General features: G+C 52.3%; 3 protein-coding genes across 3 annotated transcripts; 2 read left to right on the forward strand and 1 right to left on the reverse strand.

Moving 5' to 3' along the window:
* Window positions 1-491: 491 nt before the first annotated feature.
* Window positions 492-2720, forward strand: FPRO_02030 (uncharacterized protein; the record flags this gene model as incomplete). Its single annotated transcript, XM_031221458.1, has 5 exons — window positions 492-557; window positions 620-908; window positions 970-1603; window positions 1657-2226; window positions 2297-2720. The coding sequence occupies 5 exons, from the start codon at window positions 492-494 to the stop codon at window positions 2718-2720; spliced, it is 1983 nt and encodes a 660-aa protein (XP_031074443.1).
* A 512-nt stretch (window positions 2721-3232) lies between these two features.
* FPRO_02029 (uncharacterized protein) lies at window positions 3233-4237 on the reverse strand (the record flags this gene model as incomplete). The annotated part of the gene is made up of 1 exon (XM_031221569.1): window positions 3233-4237. The coding sequence occupies one exon, from the start codon at window positions 4235-4237 to the stop codon at window positions 3233-3235; it is 1005 nt and encodes a 334-aa protein (XP_031074444.1).
* Window positions 4238-5319: 1082 nt separating this feature from the next.
* Window positions 5320-14458, forward strand: FPRO_02028 (uncharacterized protein; the record flags this gene model as incomplete). The annotated part of the gene is made up of 2 exons (XM_031221680.1): window positions 5320-5585; window positions 5644-14458. The coding sequence occupies 2 exons, from the start codon at window positions 5320-5322 to the stop codon at window positions 14456-14458; spliced, it is 9081 nt and encodes a 3026-aa protein (XP_031074445.1).
* Between the last annotated feature and the right edge of the window lie 440 nt (window positions 14459-14898).

Raw genomic sequence — 14898 nt, forward strand, 5'->3', positions numbered from 1 at the left:
AAAAGGTCAGGAGTCGGAAACCAGAGACATACAAAGTCGCGGCATACTTCAGTAGGGCGTCCTGTGATCGATGCATGAAGAGGCTACCCTGTACGTTGTCTTGAAATGTCGATGTTCGCGCTGGAATGAAGCTGGTGATGAGCTGACTGTTGACATGATTTAAGGTAAATTAAATAAAATAAGTAAGAAAGCCAATCTCATTTGACTGGAACTTCCATCAGCGAAATACCCTGAATGAATCATGACATATGCCAGACTGGATGTATGGATACGCGTTGGTAAATCGAGGTGTTTTCTAATGCTTATCGATAAGCGAGATATCGGATAACGTCCAGATAGCGGTCGACTCGGTAGCTGCATAATTCCGATCCGTTATGGCGTCAACGATGCTGGCCCCACTATTTTCGGATGGGTGCGAGACATTTAGACTTGGCTGTTGTCCTTGCTCACCAGGAAGAAAAGAATATCGCTACCCTAAACAATAATGTTCCATGCTTTCAACGCTTCAACCATCTGTTTCGAAGGCATGCAGTCGATGTCGGTCACGTAAGGTCAAAGTGAGTTCATCTACACGCAACAACAAGCTCCTTTGAGACTCTCGGCTGACACCGAGTCTAAGTGTGACCTCAGAGTTCCGCAGTGTACGGCATGCGCACGACAGAATGAAGCATGCAATATCACAGACTGTGTATCTTACCCATACTCAGTCGTAAAAGCCCTTCAAGATAGGATTAATGACCTCGAAGCAAGGCTGAGACTGGTCCCAACACCCAATGAGACCGTCCCTGAGCCAGACCCAGAGCCTTCGGACGTGAATCCGGAGCCCCGTGCTGATCTGCAGAAGGAGGCTGAAGAGGTGGGTTTCCTCACCACGGGAGGATCAGATCTGTACTCAGGTAGCAAGTATGGTGAGTGAAGATCGATCATGATCATCAATTGACGACCCTGCTGATCTTCGATCTGCTTCAGTCGGCAGCGCGGCCGGATCGACATTTGCGAGGATCTTCTTCAAGCAACTCAATCTTGTTCCCTCGTGGGATTCCGGGAGTCAGGGAAGTGGTCTTGGACAGCCCCTGTGTGAAGCAACTGCTGCACTTCCGCCTCAGCCTATCGCAAGGGCTCTCCTCCACATCTACATCTCTAGGGTACACATCTGGTGGCCATTCTTACAGCTTCCGCATTTGAGAAGGGTCTTTCAGCGTATCTATGAGAGTCCTAGGCAGTGCAGTGACCATGAAAAGTTTACTGTCTTTGTTACTCTAGCTTTAGCAAGCAGTCAACTGACCACGAAGGGTGCCCAGTCTCCAGCAATGATGGACCTCAACGACTCCAATGCATACTTCCAGACCTCATTGCGCTTCTTCAACAATTTTAGTCAACATCCAAGAGACCTTTTCGGGATTCAAGCAGTGCTGCTTCTGGCGATATGGATGCTAGACTCGTCTCACAGCAGCCACAATAACGACCTCTGGCAGCTCAGCCGGTACATCATGTCGGCAGCCATAGAGGCAGGACTCCACCGTCACAACAAGAACTGGGGTTTCACAGCTGAAGAGTTAGAAGTCCGGAATAGGACGTGGTGGTGTGCATACAACCTGGAGCGGTCAGTTGTCTTGCCCAATTGAGAGTTCTGACTCGACTGACCTCGCAAACTAGACAAGTTGCGACTCTGACAGGGCGAGTCTTATCCATTCGGGACCACGCAGTCCACACCATGTTACCCAATCCAGCCACTTTCGATGCACTGACCCCTCTTGAGAGCTCCATGGCCCCCGTTCTCCACCAGCACAACGTTGAGGTTATTCGTCACATTATTACATTGCGGAGAATTGGTGGTCGCATCCTTGAGTCGATCTACATAGCGAGAGGGCCAAGCGGCACGGCTATGGATACTACATTCCAGCAGATTTGTGCGACCTCAGACCAAATCCGGAGAGACCTCGAACTCTGGGAGCAGCAATTGGAGGCAATGGGACTGAAGCCATCTCGAGAGTACTCTGAGATGAAAATTGAGTACTGCCTTTTGCAGCTTCTACTACACAGACCATCGCCGACATTCATGGTACCATCGCGTCAAATGGCGTCCTACTGTTCCAAGGCTGCATCGACTGCAATCAGTCACTGGTCCAAAATCGAGGGCGAATATGGCATTTCTGCTATTTGTCGATGTTTTAGACAGCTGCATGATATTATCCTTGTCGGACTAGCGGCTCTTTACTACGATTGGTAAGTTCGGCAAGCTGAACGAACTGAACGAGCTGAACCCTGGAATGTGACTGACATGCTTATCCTGCAGGCAAGCGATGGCCCTTCCACAGACTGGAGATGATGCTCCGAGGTCACATCGACATTTCAACGACACTGCGATTTGCCTAGACCTGATTGACCGAGGAATTACTAATATGAGAGCTCCATATTTGACAAAGTACAAAGACTTGTTCCAGGCTGTCAGGAATAAAGTTTACGCCAAGACGATTTTCACCAGCATTAGTCCAGGGGCTATGAACTCGACCATATCCCCTGGCACAATGTCACAAGGAATTATTCTTAACCCTAGCGACGATATAATGTTCTCGATGGGTGACGGGGTAGAAGCATATGTGAACCAGGTGAATGAGTTCTTGGATGGAGGTGGATTCAATGTTGATGAGGCTCTTGATGCATGGTACGATGCTTTGATGGGAGAAATACAGAACGGAGATGCCCAGATGATGGAGTGACTTCAGGGCAGAAAAGTTAATAGTCAATTATCGACTGCAAATGGATAAAATATTGGTATTGATAATGTTGCTACAATTTTACAAGGCGACCAACGATATTAAAGTGTGGCTGATATTGACGTCGCCATCAATGAGGCAGTTGAACTGTTAGCCCGTAGTTGACAGCTGACAAGAGAAGCTAGCACGTCTTTGGCGCCGTTGTAAACCCCTGTTCAGCTGGAGGCGGCTCGAAATGGAGTCGACTAGCCGATGCCGAGACATTGACTTGAGCCGCTGAAACACTCAACCAATCACGGGGATTCAGAATGAGTTTGGCCAACAAAACAAAGTGGATGAATTGCATTAAGTAAGGATAACTAATAGATCGATCCCCCCGCCAGTTCAATGCTTGTCTTAGATGCAGAGGTACAAGGGCACTGTAAAATTCTGAAAGCGCAATAGATCGATTATTATGAGAAGAGAAACGCCACATTCTGACTCGACATGCCTCCGAATATCATTTCCCCTTTGGACTAGATGTAGAGAGGATACAGGACCATAGCAGCAAAGAGAACGGCTTTGAGGACAACAGATTTGGTCACCTTAGTCTCGGCCGCGTGGCCAGTAACAACGACGGCCGATGGACTAGCGTCGTCAGAAGGGGATGCCGACTCCGATCCCGTTTCATCTCCGTCTCCGTGCCCGGCTTCATTACCCGCTGCAGTAGAGGCTCCGCTAGGTGCATCCACAGTGGAGCTGTGAGAACTAGTGTCCGCACCTCCACCAGCAGGCAATTCGGGAGCGCCGGTGTTCTTAGGGCCATCGGGTAATTCGTCGCCTTTTCCAGCACCATCATGCTTGGCATCTGAACCACCAGAGACCTGAGACGGTTTCTGAGCATCGGGTAATTCAGGACCACCGCGGGAAATCCATGGGTACACGCTCTCAGCGGGAGAAACAGGCACGACGGTTTTGTGAACAACGGACGTGGCGACCGCAGTAAGAGTAGAGCCAGCCTTGGCGGCCCCACCTTGAGACCCCTGAGCAGCTGTGGCTGACTCGATAGGGAGAGTCAAAGTGGTTGTGACTGGGTGCTCGCCACAGACGTGACAGATAACGGCTGTGGTGGTGAAACCAGGAGGACACTCGGTGGAGGCAGGTCTCTGGCAGTGAGACGAGGCGCAGGGGGCGGTGATGGTATAAGTATGTACACCTGGACCATTGGGGCCAAGGGTTGGAAGGGCAGTGGTGTAGATGAGAGTGCCGCCACCTGTCACCTGACCATGGCCAGAACCATCGGAACCATCGGAGCCAGAGCCAGAGCCGGAGCCAGAGCCAGAGCCGGAGCCAGAACCAGAACCATGGGGTCCAAAGGTAGAGGTAGGATGGAGACTGGTTACAGTGATGGGGGAAAGAGTGCTTGTCACGGTACAGTCTTCAGGGCTTGAAAGCTGTCCTCGCCTGATGGGAAGCCTGATAGGAAGCCAAGATGCATGACTGACGGCGGGGAAGAGAAGAATGAGCGGAGTGAGCAACATGATTAACGAGTGAAGCAGTGATATGTGCGTCGCTAATTTCCACTCTGAAAAGATGGTTGGAGTATTTATGTTTTTCACGCTGGCATGTCTCTAGTCTTTCACAAAGATCACGCATCAGGTGAAGTCTTCTCAACAACAATCACAACAAATCCGGCACGCGATCCCCTGCAGTCTTGATCTAGTCCGCACTTGAAAGTAGAAGAAAACTTAATCACATCTCCAAGACTTGCTGGAATGTCCCCTGCATTGGTTAATGATACCATTCCGACTTCCAGTTCCGTGGGACCAGAGTGATAACTGATGTCTTTCTGAACCAACTATCCAGATTAGGTTTGTATCTCGTCTATTCTAGACAATGATTGGAACTGACAATGGGCATATCCAGCTGAAAATCATAACCGGAAGTAGAAGGTCTGTCTCGGCAATGCCCTTCGCATCAACGTGGATCGTTACACAAACTCTCCTTCAAGACCCTCCCGTCCTATCAAACCCACGTTATATCCACTTTCACCCATATCCAGATCCCGCGGGTAACGATTTTGCCTTAAGTAGGGCAGAGTTAATGTGACTTATACTTCAGACACTCCGAATCATCACCAACGAGTCAACCAAAAGGCCCCCCTCAACACCATCCCAAGACCTTACGATGCCTAAAGCAGACAGAGGGATATTTGAAAAGGATAATATCATGACATTCGAGGAATTTGGTGGCGTTTTGAAGCGAGAGAGTAACGAATACGGTTGATTTATCTTCAATATAGCTTCTAAGCGAGGTGGGCTGAGAATAACTTCACTTGAAAGGTTTACTATCTTTGCATTCCTAACAGTATGTCTTCCCCCTGGCCCAGATGCTTAGAGAATAACTCAACAAGATAAACCTTAGTAGCTAGTTCGAACATGCCATTCTCGCGATATGTTCGCTTTGGGAAAGTCGTTCGTGATGTTTTCCATCCCCCTTTCTCAGAACCTTATCCATAAATATCAGAGTCTTCTGCAGTTAGAAATCTTGTTATTCATCATCAACACTCTCTTTCTTCATCTCTTTGTTACAACAATCTTTTTGGGTGTCATTCGTTTCGACAATGCGTCTTCGTCGTTTCATCCCCGAACTTCTGCTCCTGGGCTCAACTACCCAAGCTCGACCTACGGAAGAGTGCCCTGACGGTGTTTCTATCGTCAAGGTCCAGCCTGAAGTTATCGTTGGGCTTCAGCCTGTTAGTATAAGTGCTGTGTTCACTAGCAATACAGTGCTTACTATTGATGGGACGACGATTCCTATCACTGGTGCTCCTACTACCTTGGTCACTGCGTTTACTATCACCAAGACTTCGACTAGGTACATCACTGGGTAAGTTTATCTGTTAATTGGATCTCGGAAGAGACGTATTCTAATGAGTTTCATTTAGTAACCCGGAACCGTACTTTACTGGTCCCTATACGACCATCACTAGCAACAACCCCGGATCGAACCCCACTACGATCACCCGACCGCCCTCTGGCAATGATCACACCGGAACCGTTATCATAGTCAACCCATCGGGTGGCTCGGGCGGCTCTGGTGGTACACGTCCCGCCTTCACCGGACCGTATACGACTATTACAAACAATGGACCTGCTGGAAGTCACCCAACCACTTTGACTCTTCCTCCCTCGGGCAATGACCCCAGCGGAACTGTTATCGTGGTTGTTCCCTCTGGTACTGGTACTCAGAGCAAGCCTTTCACTGGTCCATATACGACCATCACGAGCGCTGGTCCAGGATCCCAGGCTACCACTCTGACACTCCCTCCTTCTGGTACTGGTGGTGTTGGAACTGTCATCATTATTGATCCAACATCTCCTGGATCCAAGCCCTCTTCTACCAACACAGGTAAGTCTCCGGCAACAACTCTCACTATTCTACCATCTGGCACGGATGGCACTGGCACTGTTATCGTTATTGGACCTACGGCATCTTCTGGATCTGGACATGCTTCGTCTGGTGGCTCGGCCCATACCACGGCTGGAGGCTCTGGAGTCCCCAACCCCAGTTCTGTTATTTCAAAGGGCACCTTCACTGGTCCGTTCACCACTATTACTGGTATCAACACTGGTTCTGCTGGTACAACCGTGACACTCCCCCCATCTGGTACTGACTCCATCGGCACTGTTATCGTCTTGGAGCCTAGTACAAGTGCTCAGAAGACCACCTTCACAGGCCCTTTCACTACTATCACTGGAGTCAACACTGGTTCTGCTGGAACTACAGTCACACTTCCCCCCTCGGGCACTGATAGTGTCGGCACGGTTATTGTCCTTGAGCCAAGCACGACTGCCCAGAGGACGACCTTTACAGGGCCCTTCACCACAATCACTGGCGTCAATTCCGGCACCGCTGCTTCAACTGTTACCCTTCCCCCCTCAGGCTCGGATCCTACCGGTACTGTCATTGTCCTCGAGCCCAGTGTGACATCGAAGCCAAGTACCTTCACCGGCCCCTTTACAACCATCACTGGAGTCAACACCGGCTCATCGGGCACGACTGTCACTCTTCCCCCTTCCGGCACAGGCTCTGTAGGTACTGTCATCGTCCTTGAACCTAGCACGACTGGACCGCGAAGCACTTTCACTGGCCCCTTTACCACCATCACAGGGTCCGGTCCCATCCCAACCACCGTCACACTTCCTCCTTCAGGCGGTGACCCAAGCGGTACTGTTATCGTGATTGGTCCCCCTTCAAGCACAACCTTTACTGGACCATTCACTACCATCACCGGTGTCAACACTGGTACTGGTTCCTCAACCGTCACACTTCCGCCCTCCGGCACCGATACAGTTGGTACTGTCATTGTGCTGGAACCATCCACGACCAAGACATTTACTGGACCTTTCACTACCATTACTGGCGTCAACACTGGCACTGGCTCCTCCACAGTAACCTTGCCTCCTTCTGGTACCGATACTATCGGCACAGTGATCGTGTTAGAGCCCTCAACAACCAGGACGTTCACGGGACCTTTCACTACTATCACCGGCGTGAACACTGGGACTGCAACTGGTGCCTCAACTGTGACTCTTCCTCCCTCTGGCACTGACTCAGTCGGAACTGTGATTGTCCTCGAGCCCTCGACTCGCACAACCTTCACGGGTCCTTTCACGACCATCACTGGCGTCAACACTGGCACCGGGGCTTCTACTGTTACTTTACCTCCTTCCGGTACTGACACCATTGGTACTGTTATCGTGCTTGAGCCTTCAACCAGCGCCAGTGCCACTGGGCCTTTCACTGGACCATTCACCACCATCACGGGCGTAAACACTGGAACTGCAACTGGTGCTTCTACTATTACCCTACCTCCTTCTGGCACGGACACTATTGGTACAGTCATTGTATTGGAGCCCTCTACTCGTACGACCTTTACTGGCCCCTTCACAACAATCACGGGAGTCAATACGGGGACTGCAACTGGCGCTTCCACTCTGACTTTGCCTCCCTCTGGTAATGACCCTACGGGTACTGTGATTGTTTTGGAGCCTTCTGTTTCAGCCCCAGCGAGCAGCTTCACTGGACCTTTCACAACGATTACCGGAGTGAACACTGGCACAGCAACTGGTGCTTCTACATTAACCCTCCCTCCTAGTGGCACAGATACTATCGGTACTGTTATCGTCTTAGAGCCTTCCACTTCTGCAGTCCCAACAACCTTTACTGGCCCATTTACCACCATAACCGGAGTGAACACAGGCACAGCTACGGGAGCCCAGACCGTCACCTTGCCACCCGCTGGAACCGACACCATTGGCACTGTTATTGTGTTGGAGCCCTCAACTTCTGTTCCTCCTTTCACCGGACCGTACACTACCATCACTGGTGTCAACACAGGTACTGCGACTGGAGCCTCGACCATCACACTTCCGCCATCTGGAACAGATACAATCGGCACAGTCATTGTATTAGAGCCTTCGACATCAGCACCTGCGTCAACATTCACTGGTCCATTCACCACTATAACCGGTGTCAGCCCAGGTACCGCCACAGGAGCCTCAACAGTCACTCTCCCACCGTCCGGAACCGATACCATTGGAACCGTCATCGTGCTCGAGCCATCGACATCAGCCTCTGCTTCCTCATTTACGGGTCCTTTCACCACGATCACTGGTATCAACACAGGCACAGGCACGGGGGTATCTACCATCACTCTGCCTCCAACAGGAACTGACACCATCGGAACTGTCATTGTTCTTGAACCTTCGACCTCAGCTCCTGCTTCGACTTTCACCGGTCCTTTCACTACTATCACTGGCGTCAACACGGGTACCGCTACTGGCACCTCTACCTTGACGCTTCCACCGTCAGGCACAGATACTATCGGCACTGTCATCATCCTCGAGCCCTCAACTTCAGCACCTGGTTCTACCTTCACTGGTCCCTACACCACCATCACAGGTAGTGGACCAATTGGCACAAGTATTACTCTGTCCCCATCTGGAACAGATCCTGTTGGTACTGTGATCGTGATCGAGCCCACGCCCGTTTCAACTGTATCCCCTGGAGCCACCGGAACTAGCGAGGGCTCAGGTGTTTCATCAACCTCTAATGGTTCTCAAGGTCAGTCAACGTCTTCCCCCGGAAGCTCCGACTCTGGCGCTTCAAGCACTTCCAGTTCCCCCTCCCAGCAAAGTTCAGATGTTTCTTCTTCCCATCCCTCTACCTCTGATTCCTTGACCGATGCCAACTCTGGTTCTATGAGCGGCACTTTCAGTGGCTCTATAGTATCTTCGACTGGAGCTTGGTCAGGTGAGATGTCAGGTTCTGTTACTGGTAGCTCTGAGTCTGCCTTCAGTACCTATAGTCCCGCGTCCCAAGAGAGTTCAGGTGCTTCTTCTGTATCCTCAGTGTCGGATACCCTGTCCAACGGTGGCACCGTTGGTACTGAGTCTTTGAGCAGTACCTTTACTGGCACCGATGGATCTTTGACTGCTACTGCTTCGGGAGTACCGCCAACCTCTGGCTCTCAAAGTCAAGAGACTTCTGGTGCTGGAGGCCCGGGTACTTCTGGCACGGCATCCCAACAGAGTTCAGAAGCTTCCGGCTCCCTTACCAACGGCAATACTGGTAGCACTGGCCTTGGCGAGTCTACTGGTTCTCCATCGGGTACTCTGTCAACCTCTACTCTAGGAAGCTCTGATGGAGCTTCAAGCACCTCTGGCGCCGCGTCACAGCAGAGCTCTGATACCTCATCAGTCCCTGCTACAGAGACTGGTGGTAACACGGTTGCCCCCGGCTCCACTGGCACCACTTCTGGAGGTTCTCAAGCATCATCAACTGAGATTCCTTCTGGAGCTGTGTCCTCTGACTTCGTTTCAGAGACATCTTCACTTGGATCAGGTACTACATCTGAGACTGCCACCAATGGCAACACTGGCGGTCCTGGTTCTGGAAGTACCAGTTCTGGTGACTCTGAAGTAACCTCCACTGAGGTTCTTTCAGAAGCTTCATCCTCTGGGACTGGCGCGGAGACCACTTCAGCTGTATCCGGTGCATCTTCAGATACCTTGACCAATGGCAACACTGGCGGCTCTGAGTCTACCGACACCTCAGTTGGCTCTGGCGTGTCTTCAACGGGACTTCCCACTGTCTCCACATCTGGCACTGGCGCAGGAACATCCTCAGACGGATCGGGTGCTTCTTCAACTCTAGGGTCGGAGACTAGTGGTAATACTGGCTCCGAATCTGCAAGCACTACGCCTGGTGCTTTCGAAGAGTCATCTACTGGACTTCCTTCAGGAGCTTCATCCTCGCAGTCCGGCTCAGAGACATCACCAATTGCATCAGGATCTTCTTCAGATACCGCAACCAATGCTAACACCGGCGCGTCAGGCTCTGCAACCACCACTTCTGGTGGCTTTGAAGTATCCTCCACTGAAGTTCCCTCGGTTTCGTCCTCTGGCTCTGGTGCCGAGTCTTCTGGAGTCGAGACTTCTGGAGCTGGATCAGACACCTCGATTTCCCCGTCAGAGACTAGTGGTAACACTGGCGCCTCTGACACCACTGGGCCTGTCACCGCAAGTAGCACCTTCGCAGCTTCTGAAGGGTCATCAACAGGAGTTCCAACTGAAACTGTATCATCTAGCTCTGGCGCTGAGACTTCTGGGGCTGGATCAGGTACTTCTTTGGCTTCATCGGAGACAGGTGGCAACACTGGTGCCTCTGGCACTACAAGCAGCACCTCAGGTGCCTCTGAAGGATCCACGACCGGAGTTCCCACTGGTCAGATATCATCTAGTCCTGGTACTGAGACATCTGGAACCAATTCGGGCGCTTCTTCCGCTTCAGTTACAGAGACTGACAACACTGGTGCCCCTACTGCGACAAGCACTAACGGCTCTGAAGAATCTTCAACCGGTCTTCCCTCTGGTGCTACATCCTCTGACACCGGCTCTGAGACCTCCACAACAGGATTGGGTCCTTCTTCAACCGCTGGAGAAGAGTCAAGTACTGGTGCCCCGGCTGGTACGTCTGATGGCTCTGAAGGCTCTTCGACAGGAATCCCCACTGGCGCTACTTCATCTGGTACTGGCTTAGAGACCTCAGGTGCTTCCTCGACAATTGCTGAGGAGTCAAGCACTGGTGCCCCTGCCTCTACCGCCAGTGCCTCTAGTGGTTCCGAAGGATCTTCAACTGAAGCCCCATCTGGTACTACATCATCTGACTCCGGTTCAGAGACCACCCCCGCGGGATCGGTTGCTTCTTCTTCGACTACCAGTGCATCCGAAGGATCTGAAGGATCTTCGACTGGAGTTCCCTCCGGATCCGAGGCCTCGTCTGGAAGCTCTGGTACCTCTGAGCCTGCTGGTGCCACTTCATCTTCTGGACAAGGTGCATCGTCTTCAGCTTCGGCTCCAGAGACTGACAGCACTGGTGTTCCTGTCTCTATTAGCGGTACCTCTATTGGTTCAGAAGGTTCTTCTACTGAACTTGCAACTGAGTCTTCACCTAGCTCTGGTGTAGAGACCACTTCGACTGGATCAGGAGCTTCAACTGGCTCTGGCTCAGAGACCACCGCAGCTGGAGTATCCACTGAACCTATTTTCACCTCATCAGGATTCATTACACGAGTTTCTAGTTCATCGTCGTCTTCCGAAGAGATCACTGACATTTCATCAGGCCCTGATACCTCTACTGGTTCTAGTTCTCCTGCCACCGGCGCTTCTTCAACCTCTGACTCAGGTGCCGCTACTACCTCATCGGAAACTGGAGCAGAGACTTCGAGCTCCGCTGGAGAGCCTTCAGACACTTCATCAGGATCTGGTGGCTCTTCCACTTCAGGTACTCCCTCCGAGAGCTCCAACACCTCCGCCAACCCAGGAGAGTCTTCTTCTGCTGCTGGAGAGTCTTCTGGTATCCCTGCAGAGACTTCTTCCGGTCCTGGCTCTGAGACCACCGGTGCTTCGTCCTCTGGCGCAGGTGCCTCCACCTCATCAGGACCTGAGTCTTCTTCTACCTCTGGTGTTCCTTCTGAGAGCTCCAATACATCTGCCCCCCCTGCTGAGTCTTCGTCTGATGCTGGTGAGTCTTCCGGTACCTCAGGCGTTCCCTCAGAGACCTCTTCAGACTCTGGCTCTGAGAGTGCATCAGCGTCCGCCACTTCTGCAGCCAGTGGAGAGTCTTCGGCGGTTTCTTCATCTGGGCCTGAGTCAACTTCCGGTGGATCTTCTGCTACAACCGATGCTGGCTCGGACACTTCGAGCACTGCAGCTACCGCTGGTGAATCCTCTGGAGCTTCATCTGCTTCTCCTGAGTCCTCTTCTGCCGCTTCGTCGATTCCCACTGAGACGCCTGGCACTTCTACGGGCGCTGAAGAGTCCTCTGCTGCCACATCGGGTACTGCTTCTGAGACTTCCAGTGGCTCTGCCGTGAACACTTCATCTGACAGTGGCGCCTCTTCTGAGCCTGCTACCTCCAGTTCCCCTGAGACTTCCTCGGGTCCCGCTGCCAGCTCGGGCGCTTCTAGTGATTCTTCCGCTGCTCCCACGTCTGCAGCATCTGAGGAGTCTTCTGCTACTTCGAATGGTTCTTCCGAGACTTCCAGTGGTGATAGCGCCAACAGCTCTTCAGATGTTGGTGCCTCATCAACCTCCGGCGCTGGAGCCACTACATCGGATGCTGCTGAGTCTTCGGTCACTTCTAATACCCCTGCGGAGACTTCCAGTGACGTTGGTGTAAACACTTCATCTGATGGCGGTGCCTCTTCCGGTCCCGCTACCTCTGACGTTCCCGAGACTTCCTCAGGTGCCGCGACCAGTGACTCTCCCGCCAGCTCTGCTTCTGCACCATCTGGTGGATCCTCTGCTACATCGGATGTCCCAGCCCAAACCTCTAGTGATGCTGGCGCTAGCAGCTCCTCAGACACCGGTGTCTCGTCTACCGCTGAGGCTGAAACCTCATCTGCACCGGCCGGCGAGTCTTCACAGGCTACATCGGATGCCCCTGCTGAGACTTCCAGTGATGGTGGTGCCAATAGCTCTTCAGATGCCGGCGCTTCGTCTACCTCTGATGCTTCACCAACTTCGTCAGCCGGCTCTGAGTCCTCATCTGCTCCAGTTGAAGAGTCTTCGTCTACAGCTGATGTACCCGCGGAGACCTCAAGCGACGCCGGCTCATCTGCTGCTGCAACATCCTCCGATGTACCTGAGTCATCCTCATCCGGTAGTGAGCCTACCAGCACTTCCGATGGCTCCGGCGCCACTTCTTCTCCCGCAACATCGAGCACCCCCGAGACCTCTTCCGATGTCCCCGCAGAGACATCCAGCGACGCTGGTGTCAACAGCTCCTCTGGTTCTGCCCCTACCACCTCTTCTGATGCGGCCGAGACTTCTTCGGCTGGTACCGAACCGACCAGCAGCTCTGATACTGCCGCTAGTACCACTTCATCACCCGCTGAGGAGTCGTCATCACCAGCTACCTCAGATGCCCCCGTGACCTCTTCTGACGCTCCCGTTGAGACTTCTAGTGATGTTCCAGCCAGCTCCGAAGAGGCTGAGACTTCATCTGCCCCAGCCACGTCCTCTGACGCTGAGACGACTTCTGCCGGCACTGAGCCTACCAGCAGCGCAGCCGATACCTCATCAACCGCTGCCGCGACATCTACTCCCGAGTCCTCTTCCGCTGCTCCTGAGACCAGCGCTGAGCCCACCTCATCTGCTGCAGAGACGTCTGCTGAGCCTGCTACAACCGAAGCTCCAACCTCCGCAAGCCCAACCAGTCCTGAGGCTCAGACATCCTCCTCTGCAACTGAGTGTATCCCCTCACCAAACGTTTCGGGTACTTGTACCGTGGCTCTCCCCGCTGCCTGTGCACAACTCGAGACTACCAACGGTCTAGCTCTAATCCCCGTCCTCGCTCTCTGCACCACTGCCCTCGGGCCCTATGCCGTTGGTAACGTTGCCTCCTGTCTCGCAACCACCCCCATCGTTGGCTCTTCTGGTTTGAGTATCTTCAACTGTGTCGTTGATGCCTTGGAAGAGCGTTGCATCACAACTCTTCCCGACGCTTGTACAGATCTGGCAAATGCCAATGGCCTTGAGCTTGTCGCCGATGTTGCCGTTTGCGCTGTTGCTCTCGGTCCCTTTGCCGCTGGAAGTGCTGCGACATGTCTGTCCACTGGCGACATCACTGGCTCTACAACAGGTACAAGCATCGTTGAGTGTCTTGAGATTGCTTTTGGCCTTGCGTCCGGGTCAGGTACCGTTACTGGCATCCCATACTGCGCTGAGTCGACGACTACGCCAACGCCAACGCCTACGCCAACCCCTCAGCCGGCCTGCTTCACACTTCCCGATGCCTGTGAGTCCATTGGAAGTTTGACTGGTTCCGTCGCTATCGGTGTAGCCGCTCCTGCGTGTAGAACAGCACTCGGCGCTTACAACACAGGTACCGTGGCGTCTTGTACCACCTCGGGTATCGGTCTCTTCACGTCTGGCTCAGTTGTCGTTAATTGTCTTAACAATGCCCTCTCTGGGGTGTGTATCTCAACACTCCCAGCGGCTTGTTCCAGCTTGGCTGGGCAGAATGCCGTTCAGCTTGCCTTGAACCTTGGTGCCTGCGACACTGCTCTTGGTCCTTTCGGAGAGGGAGCGGCGGAAGATTGCTTGAGCGTTCTTCAGGGCAGCGGCGACGCTGTTGTGAGCTGTCTCAACAATGCACTTTTCTTTCCCACTACGGCTAGCTTGGCTAGATAATGGTAACCCCTAGTATGGCTGGGCGAGAGGATGAAGTGTTTGTCTGTGGCAATTTTCTTTTTGTAATCTTTTCCTTGCGTAACTTATTAAATCTTGGAGAATATTAGTATCATTCCGATAACTGTTCAAGATGATCTTATAGGGCCACATCGTGCTTATGGGTCCAGGTAACTCAAAAGCTAGCCAGCCAATCAAATGATATTAGCTAAGCAATTAGTTTTAATCCCTGTGATGAACAAAATAACCGCTGTACTAAAGGCCTAAAAAAGTGTAGGACCTACACTTGGGGCCTAAGGTAATAGGGCTTGTATTTTGTATAATACCCCTTGGGGAGCAAGAAAACACCGGACCTCGATATAGGGTATTAAAATAAACTTAGCAAAAAGTAACCTAAACTTAGGCTAGTTTACCTAAGTATTTTTATCATTTAGGGCTAAGGT

Source organism: Fusarium proliferatum (genome assembly GCF_900067095.1).
Source record: "Fusarium proliferatum ET1 genome assembly, contig: FPRO_scaffold001, whole genome shotgun sequence".
Classification (NCBI taxonomy): domain Eukaryota; kingdom Fungi; phylum Ascomycota; class Sordariomycetes; order Hypocreales; family Nectriaceae; genus Fusarium; species Fusarium proliferatum.